Below are 9,944 nucleotides of genomic sequence, written 5' to 3'. Positions count from 1 at the left end.
TGCTTGTGGGAAAAAAAAAAAAATATATATATATATATATATATATATATAACAAATAAATATAATTTTATTAAAAGTTTAATATTTATATATGATATTTCCAGCTTGAAAATAAAAATATTGAAATATTTGGCATGTTTCCTTTTGCTTTAATGTGTTTATTTTAATTGCTGTTCCCAATTTCTTTTAAATATTGTTTTACATCATTTTAATTTTTGCAGTTTACTTGAATCATCCTGTGGTGTTACTAATGTAATTTTAAAAGCAAATATTACATGTAATCGCCAAATTATTGCTTAACTATATAAGAGTAAGACAAATGCTGATTAAAGTACTTTATGATGGAGTAAAACACACCACAGGACACTACTGCTGCTGCTTATTTTAATGTCTATGTTTTTATCACAGTATTGGTTATTGTGCTCTTGTTTTCCAGTCTTTGGAGAACTGCGTCTGCATTCTGCACAACCTCACCTACCAGCTGGAGACCGAGATGCCCTCTCTCTTCACTAAAATAAACACGCTGGCCAGTTACGCTCGCAATCGCTCCAGCTCATCAGACACCGGTCCGATCGGCTGCTTCAGCTCCCAGAGCCAAAAACTGCAGCAGGAGGTTTGTGGTTTACACCTCATTAAAGCCTACATTTCACAGTTTGATTGCCTGTGAGGTACTTCAGAGATACTGTGATATGATATTACCAGTGTAAGTGTGCGAAAAGCATTGCATTACTATGGATGTTAGTTTTTATTAAGTGTCATCCTTCACAGGTTTGTATTGTTGTGTTTGGTTGTGTTGCAGAGTGGCTTTGACTATCCAGTTATGGAGGACAACAATCCTAAAGGTGCCGGCTGGCTCTTCCACTCCAAAGCCTTGCAGATGTTCCTCAATCTGTTGAGCTCCAGTGAAAAAGACGCCACACTTGAGGCCAGCTGTGGAGCACTGCAGAACCTCACCGCCACTGATGGCTTAGTAAGACATCAATAATTCTGTTTTAGCACACACCTGGCCATAGGTTGGATGCAGAGTAAATCAACAATTTTACTATATTATATGTATACATATATTTGGGGTGGAACGGTTCGCGGAAAAAAACGGCACGCGCTAGTACCGCGGTTTAACTTAAATCTGACTACGAATCTGTAATATGGTTTGCTATAAATAACACGTAAAACAAACAGGGTTCAGCTAATATATGTTTCCTGAAAATCACTGTTTATTTTATTTGTATCTTTACTCTATTGTATTTATTTGTGCTGTTGCTTGTAGTAAGATAGATTATTCTTATTTTCTTTATTTTTATTTGACGGTATAGTTTTCCCCTAAACATAGCACATACCGAACCGTACCGAAACCGTGACTCTAAAACCGTGATACAAACGGAACCGTGAGTAAGTTGAACCTTTCCACCCTTAATATATATATATATTAAGCATTGTTTATTTTATTTTATTTTATGGACCGGTTCATGGGTTGTGTTTAAAAAAAATCAAGTAAATTTCAAATAATAATTTTACATATTAAGCTTCATTTAATTTATTTTTTGCATGCATCTGTTCATGGGTTAGACTCAAAGAAAAGCAAGGATTTTATTTCATTATGATAATTATTTTGATTAAATTATGTTTTATATATATTAAGCATTATTTTATTTTTTATTTTTTATAGCATGTACCTGTTCATGGGTTGAGCTCAAAGAAAATCAAGTATTTCATTTTACTGTAGTATAATGTATATATACTTTATTTTTATATTTATAATATTTATACAAATGTAAGAATTATTTTATTTTAATTTATAGAATGCACCTGTTCATGGGATGTAAAAAAAATATATGTATAAAATATATTTTATTTTATTGTATTGAGATATAAATTTTAAATAATAATGTATATAATAATAATTATAATATATTAATATATATATATTAAACTTAATTTTAATTTAATTTAATTACCTTTTTTTAGCATCTATGTCTTGCACTCAAACATTTTATTTAATTTCATTATGATAATTATTATGATTAAATAATGTTTTGTATATTAAACATAATTTAATTATTTTATTTATTTTTTGAAAATTCCAGATAAACCACTGTGCTCCATGTCTTGTGTTTTTAGGTATCGAATGTATTGAGTCATACAATCGTCCAGAAGCTCAACGGTCTTAAGTACATCAGTCCGTTGTTGCAATCGGCCAATCCCGCTCTACAGAACAGCGCAGTCGCTCTGCTCGGGAATCTGTCCAGATCCACACGTACAAACAAAACCATGGGTAAGCGAATGTGTGCCATCACTCAAGTATAAGACAACTTAACTTTGTAGTGTTATTGTTTTGAGGAGTTACATAATGGTTGACGGTCTGTGAGGTTCTCTGTCTTGACTGCTTGTTTTTGTATCACTTCAGACTGCATGTGATTAATGTTGCGGTTTTTGTCTCGTTTTTTTATTGTGTCCTGTCTGATTTAGTATTGTTTTTGCCATAGGGTTGTGTTATTAGCATGGCGTTTTTGCTATAGCGTGTGTTTTGTGGTTGTTCTGATGAATGTTTTTGCTCGTGAAGCTCGTCAGACTCTCCCGCAGCTGGTCGGGTTCCTGAACTCAGGGCTCACGAAGGGCGACTCCTCGCCTGAATACGACAGCACCATGGCCACAGCTCTTCACAGCGCACACGCCCTGATGAAGGCCGACCCTGAGATCGGCAAGAGTCTGCTGAACAACAGCCTGATCAACTCCCTCAACAACATGAGTCTCAATCTGTGAGTGTGCACTTCCTTCTGTTCATTCATCTTAGTGAACAAACAGGCTTATTCTTGATATATGAATCAGACTACTTGAATTAAAAAGGCAAAAGAAAATAGAAGAAGGTATTTCACCTTGTTTTGTATTTTTCTTTGAAATAGTTTTTTTTTTGTATTTCTGTGCCAAAGCAGCTGAAGAAAACTGAAAGATAAAGAATACAAAGAAAATAAAAAATAATTTATAAGAAATGTTAAGAATTTATAATAACATTATTACGAGCAATACCTTTATCTATTTTAATAAAAATATATATTTTAACATTTTATTTTATATGTATTTTTTCCAATGCTAAATGTTTGTAATTTCTTGTAATATATCAGGGGTCTGCCGAAGTCCAGCACTGCAGCAGGAGTTCTTCTTCACAGTCTGTGGTCAGAAAAGAATATTCAGAGTTTCCTTAAAAAGGTAAGACTGCAAACATAACCAATATTTGCGAGAAAGATTTTCCTAATACAAATAAAAGTACTTGGAATGGAAAATAAAGTTCCTCAGTGGTTCTTTGCAGCAGAGAATCCAAAGTTCTTGAGCTGCTACATGGTTTTTGGGAAATGTAAAAGGTTCTCGATGTTTCATTATAGGTTCTTCAGACCAGTGTTGTGGTTTATTGATTTATTTATATAGTGCTTTATACGATACAGATTGTTTTAAAGCAGCTTCACATTAATAAACAGGAAAATAATTGTGTAAATGTTGTAAAAGTCATCAATTATGAAACAAAAACTCATAGTTTCAGCTATAAGCAGCTCTACAGAAGATAATAATGTCATTATTTGGCTCAGTTTCGATGCTGCAAATTTCGTTATTTTTGAAAAGAGTTCAGTTCAGCTGTAAGCAGCTCTGCAGCAGACAATAGTGTCATTTATTTATTTTTTTATTAATATTAATTCATTAAGAATTTAATTTAATTCATTAATTTTATAATTATTAAACCTTTTTTTTCATGCTCTAAAGAAGATAATTTTTGCTCCATAAATGAAAATAAAATGCAAAATAATGTATAATTATAATTTAGTTCATAATAATTATGAGCAATATTTGTATCTATTTTTATTAAAATTGTATTCTATTTAATATGTATTTTTCAAATGCCAATTTTTTTCTCATTTCAGCTTTAAAAAGACAGTAGTGTCATTATTCAGCTCAAGTCATTTAATGTTGATTCAGTTCAACTCTTGCAAAGTTAATCAGTGCATTTAAATAAATAAATATTACTGAAAATTAATTTTCTTTTAAACTCCATCTGAGCAAGCCAAAGGCGACAGTGTGGCAAGAAAACACCTTTTTGGTACCTTTATTTTAGGTATGGATACATAAGAAAAAATGTATGGTTTTCCTCCAAAATAGCTGGTGATGAGTGCATGGAATCAGATGTCTCATTCCTGAGGCTGCTTGTGGGAAAATATTGTGGGTGGTTTAGTGTGTGTGTGTGTGTGTGTGTTTGTGTCGGACGGTTGAGGATTTTGGGTGTGGTGCGGAGAACTAGCCGTGAGGTGTGTGTGTGTGTGTGTGTGAATGCTTAAGGGTGAAAACCAACCAACCACACCTCACCACACCGACCCTGCAGTCGCGGTGGAGACGGGTGGCTTTCTTTGTGTGTCTAGATGACCTGAAGAATCTAACCTCACTGGTTTCACTCAGTGATCAGACTCAGATAATGTCATTCTAGCTGTAAAGTCAGATTTTATATAAACATACTGTAAATCGGTATATACTGGTGTGAGGTCATGTTTACTTGTATTTAATATTGAGTTGTGTTATATATTCACAGTAAAATAGCTAACCTGTGTGTTTGTGTGTTCATCTTGCAGCAAGGCATGAATAAGAAATCCTTTGTGAATGACATAACGTCGGCAGCTTTCAGATCTCTTCAAGTAGTCGACTAAGAGAAGCACTTTACAAACAAACTGCATTTTAATTGCATTGCATTTTAATTTTGGTTAAGTATTGCAGAGGAAATGTAAGAATGAGCTTTTATTTCGTTTGGGGCGGTAGATGCTTTTTGTAACGATGCATAACAAATGCAATGACAAAAACATGATTTTTTTTTTTTTCCATTTCTCAAGACCATAGTGTTTTCATTGAGTTAAGATGATTTATATGTCTTTGTTTGTCTTTATAATGTGTTCTAAAACGCAAATGATTTTATGAGAGTGTTACAGGTTGTTTGCGCAAGTTTAAGATATTTTATATTACACTGTATGATGTATTATAAATCAAGTTATATAATATCAGACAATATAAATATATACGTATGTCATTCAGTCATTGAGTAATCAATTCTAAGAAGTTTCTTTGGCTCATTTTGACATTTGTTCACCATTACATATGTTGTGGTTGTTGCGTTAGGGGTATGGATCAATTTGTATGTTTCAGCTCACAGCGACTTCGAGCAAAGTTTCAATAAAGTTTTCAACAGCACTAGTCTGTGTCACGATTTACTTTGAAATATTCATAACCTTTACCAAATCCATGCAAAAAGAAAGACAAACACTGGGACATACTAAAGCATATGCTGTTAGTCTGAAAACTCATTTAGTCTAACATATACTTTATTAAAAAATAGTGTAATCATTTACAATCATGCATGCAAATCTCTGAAAATGCATGCGACGTTTTCCGATTTCAATTATATCTTTGCTTTCAATTTACGTGTTATGATTCACTAACATTAAATCAACAAGATGATAAATGACAGCTGTACACATCGTGGCACTTTGCATATTATGACATGCATATAATTAACAGAAAAGTCATTAATTTCATATTATGACAAATGTGAACTTATATATTAGTCTCTTAAAAACCAACTTCACTGTTTCATCTTTCATTCAGATGCCTGTTTTTATTCTTTGTAGCGCTTCAAAAAACATTAAATAAGAGGATCAGAATATATAACTGCATTAAAGCATATTATTTATGCAAATATCCGTGTGGTAGAGGTTGCTGGTGTCTCTGTGAAGCTGCTTTATTTTCGTAGTCCTCTTTTACTCCTAGAGCCTTTGGTACTAAGAGAGAGGGAAAAAATATTTTATTTAAATACATTTGTGATTACGTAAATGATCAGTGAACAATTATATGCTTGCATTTTTTAAATACTTGTTTTTAGATCAGAACAGACCTGTGACCTATTTTATGGTCATGGCCCACAATAGTTTGTTGCTGGACTTCAATGGCTTTAGCCTCAGTTTATCCATCTGTTTATATCCTTTATTTTTAAGAATATAGCATGACATAAACTATACACTAGTACACTAGGTGTTAACAAAATCCAAGTTCTTTTATTTACCGGCCTCGGATTAGTCTTATTTTGTACAGGCATATGTTGTCTTAATCTCTCGCAGTAGCGATGTCAGGCCAGATCAAATCTCCCATTCTTCTAGTGCTTAAAATGGGATCTTCCAGGAGCCCTGGGTCTGTCTGACCCCCTATAACTTCCGCTTTAACCCTTGAACAGCTGCCGGATCGGTGTTCCTTCTCTGTGTGCCCCGGAGAGCCTGTGAATGGCGATCCCTTCGATAAATCATCTTGAAACAGAATTTACAGTATCATAACTATAGTGATCTACAAAAATCCTTTGTTAGGCACTTCATATTATCGTAGATGATCTGATGGAACATCCCAGCTGTGTTACGGCTCAGTTCAGTACAGGTCATATTAGCCATAACAGCTCGGCAGGAGTGTGTTTGGCGAGAGATGTATCACCTATCCGACACACACTGGGTTTGACTTGAGGGTTTTGTTAAGTCCGCTGAATGACGGGATCAAGCGCTGGTTTGGAATAGCAGCTCTGTTGTTTGTTATTTTATGCTGATGGTAGTCTATTATTAAACCACCTGACTTCCACACAGCTTAGTGTTGAGCAGCTGTTCACATGCTTATAAAAAAATGCCATATTTATACTACCAGATGTATTTTGCAATCAGATAAGTCCCATATACAGGGTAAAAAGCAAAAATGTGTATTAAATTGAATTTCTTTTGCATTGAATGTGTCTTTATTTATTTTGTAATATTAAACCAGTCTACTTTGATTAATATATGTTTATGTTGACCATTTTTTACAGTATATATTTTTATATTTTGCATACAAAAATGTTATATAAAAACATGGTAATACCATGGTTTGGGGCACTAACAAAATGGTATTTTTAAATACTATATATGGTATATACATACGATCCGTTGTTTGCTCCTTATTTTCCTGATTATTAAATTATTTTTGTTGCATTAACTTAATATTGTCATATTAAATTTGATTTTTTTTATTTTTTTATTTTTTTTTTTTTAATAAAACAAGTTTATTATTTAAATTTTTTTTTAAATTTTATATCAATAAACTTTTAAGTTACCTGAAAAAATGTTATGGTGTATTTTTTTTTATATTTTGCATAAAAAAAATATAAAAACACAGTAACACCATGTTTTTGGACACTGGCAGGATTGTAATACCATGGTATTTTTTAAAGTACTATTTAAATACCATATTGTATATGAATATGATAATTCGGTGGAATTGTTTGTAATTGTTTTTGCAATTGCAATTGTTTCCTGATTATTAACTTGTTTTTTTTTTCATTAGCTGAATTGCATCAGATTGATTCAGTAATATTAGGTTATATTTCTTACTTGAATTAAACCAGTTATTTCAGATGAATATATTTTTAAGTTACCAGACAAAAATTTTTTACAGGGTATATTTTTATATTTTGCATAAAAATATGTCATATAAAAAGATGTCAATACCATGTTTTTGGACACTAGCATGATGGTATTTTTTGAAGTACCTTACAGTGCTTTATTACAGTTCAGGTATTAAATGATCATTTTGATAATTTAATATTTTGATTAAATCATTTAATCTAATTGATCATTTAATATCAGATTTTTCATTTGTATTTTAAGTGGACAACAAATAGTGTATATTTTTAATTTTCCATAAAAATATATGAAATAGAAACATGATAATACCATGTTTTTGGACACTAGCATTATGTAGTATTCTTTGAAGTATCTTACATTACTTTTAAACACCATATGGTGTATAAATATGATCATTCAATACTATGGTATATATCAAAAATACCCAGGGTATTACCATGTGCTACTGATACTCAACCATGCTTCTTTTTCTGTTTACTTATGTACAGTACACAATCCTTCAGCTATCTGTTTATTTCCTTTTGCGTGGCCGTAGGTTCTGGATAAAGGTTGTGCTAGAACAAAGCAGCAACTGTTATTCCGCACAGAGAGTTCTGGAAACGTGATGCTATGCTAGATTAGCCTCGCGGCATTACGCGTCTTAGCTCGGTCTTTACCAAGGCCTTTCACACACTGAGGTCAATACTGTGTGTTATTTCAGGACTACTGCTCATCACTATTCACATCTGAGCTGAAGGTAACATGTTTTATTGTTCAACAGTTGCTCGATATTTGATATTTAACACCTGGAGGGGCTACACAGGTTTTTGGCGGTGTTGACGCAGTTGAATGGGGCCCAAATCTGTTGTTTTTTTCTTCCTCATGTAATGACAATATCACTTTGAAATCAATTTGAGCTGCCTTCATAAATATCAGATTTTGTGTAACATGACTCCAGAGCATTTTTAATGACAATCTAACTAGACTAACTGTCTATTTACTGCTGGGGTGAATCATACAATAATTTATGAATTGCACTATATGAGGTATTGTGTTTACAATATTAATCCGCATGTACACTTCCATGCAAGATTTTTTTTAAAGAAATTAATACTTCATCAAGCATGCATTAAACTGATCAAGAGTGACAGTAAAGGCATTTATACTGTAACAAAAGATTTCTATTTCAAATAAATGCTGTTCTGTTGAACTTTCTGAAATCAATTTGAGCTGCCTTCATAAATATCAGATTTTGTGTAACATGACTCCAGAGCATTTTTAATGACAATCTAACTAGACTGACTGTCTATTTACTGCTGGGGTGAATCATACAATAATTTATGAATTGCACTATATGAGGTATTGTGTTTACAATATTAATCCGCATGTACACTTCCATGCAAGATTTTTTTTAAAGAAATTAATACTTCAGCAAGCATGCATTAAACTGATCAAAAGTGACAGTAAAGGCATTTATACTGTAACAAAAGATTTCTATTTCAAATAAACGCTGTTCTGTTGAAATTTCTTTTCATCAAAGAATCCTGAAAAAAATATGTTCCACAAAAATATTAAGGATCATGTGAGACTGAAGACTGGAGTAATGATGCTGAAAATTCAGCTTTGCATCACAGGAATAAATGACATTTAAAATATATTTCAATAGAAAACAGTTATTTTAAATTGTAATGTTATTTCACAATATTATAGTTTTTACTGTATTTTTGATCAAATCTAATTTTTCAAAAACAAAACTAAAAAAATCCCCAACTTTTGAATGCTAGTGTACATTTCTTCTAATATTGACAAAAATATGATGATTAGTGTCTAAAATGTGGGCCAAATTTAATAGGTCATGTGAACCTCACAAAATTAAAGGAGAAAGTGTAAATTCTGGCACTTTGGTTTGTTGTATGAACAGAGCTTTTGATAACGCATCAATCAATCAGGTCCATTTCACAGCAACTTACTTTTTCTGATGGTCGCTGACACGATTCCTAAGCACGGTGATCTATGAGACAGAAAACCACAGGTATGAATCAGTCTTGGTGAATCATCGCCGCACAGCTTTGCTTCCTTCTCATGTCAATCAAGCGGCATCTCTGGGAACCGGCCCAGATGATTGTTCTGCCAAGTCTGTGCTGGGTGTGACTGCATGTGTGTGTAACTGATAGTTGTACTGTACTGTACATCCCATAAACTCATCTTCTCCAAATGTTAGGACTCCTCTAACATCATGTTAGGCTTTGTGAAACCTCACCTCGTATTTCTGGCACATGTATCTGTATTGCAGCTCAAACTTCTCGGCTTCAAGTTGGCGCATCCACTTCCAGAGTTCATTCGCGGTTTCTCTGCATAAAAGCACATGAGGAACATGATTAACCAGTTCATGAATGTGAAGCAACAGCCTGTGGCTTCATGTCACGGTGCTACTTGACTATTTGTGACCCTGGAGCACAAAAGCAGTCTTAAGTCGCTGGGGTATATTTGTAGCAATAGCCAAAAATA

General features: G+C 33.0%; 2 protein-coding genes across 2 annotated transcripts in view; one reads left to right on the top strand and one right to left on the bottom strand.

Moving 5' to 3' along the window:
- LOC107744366 (plakophilin-1-like) overlaps nt 1-5,217 on the top strand; it is a 14,285-nt gene extending 9,068 nt beyond the window's left edge. Inside the window, exons 8-13 of the mRNA XM_016557973.1 lie at nt 437-613; nt 800-970; nt 2,119-2,272; nt 2,561-2,756; nt 3,120-3,204; nt 4,608-5,217. Of these exons, the coding sequence (XP_016413459.1) occupies nt 437-613; nt 800-970; nt 2,119-2,272; nt 2,561-2,756; nt 3,120-3,204; nt 4,608-4,682 (858 nt within the window). The 3' untranslated portion in view covers nt 4,683-5,217. The remainder of the gene's footprint in view (nt 1-436; nt 614-799; nt 971-2,118; nt 2,273-2,560; nt 2,757-3,119; nt 3,205-4,607) is intronic.
- The window catches only part of LOC107744399 (troponin T, cardiac muscle isoforms-like), an 11,082-nt gene continuing 5,986 nt past the window's right edge, over nt 4,849-9,944 (bottom strand). The window contains exons 10-12 of the mRNA XM_016558027.1: nt 9,697-9,787; nt 9,407-9,447; nt 4,849-5,804 (exon numbers count right to left, since the gene is read on the bottom strand). Coding sequence (XP_016413513.1) covers nt 5,765-5,804; nt 9,407-9,447; nt 9,697-9,787 — 172 coding nt within the window. The 3' untranslated portion in view covers nt 4,849-5,764. The remainder of the gene's footprint in view (nt 5,805-9,406; nt 9,448-9,696; nt 9,788-9,944) is intronic.

This window comes from Sinocyclocheilus rhinocerous, unplaced genomic scaffold (genome assembly GCF_001515625.1).
Source record: "Sinocyclocheilus rhinocerous isolate Xijiao unplaced genomic scaffold, SAMN03320098_v1.1 scaffold1488, whole genome shotgun sequence".
Taxonomy (NCBI): domain Eukaryota; kingdom Metazoa; phylum Chordata; class Actinopteri; order Cypriniformes; family Cyprinidae; genus Sinocyclocheilus; species Sinocyclocheilus rhinocerous.
This window is presented reverse-complemented; position numbering and strand designations above follow the sequence as displayed.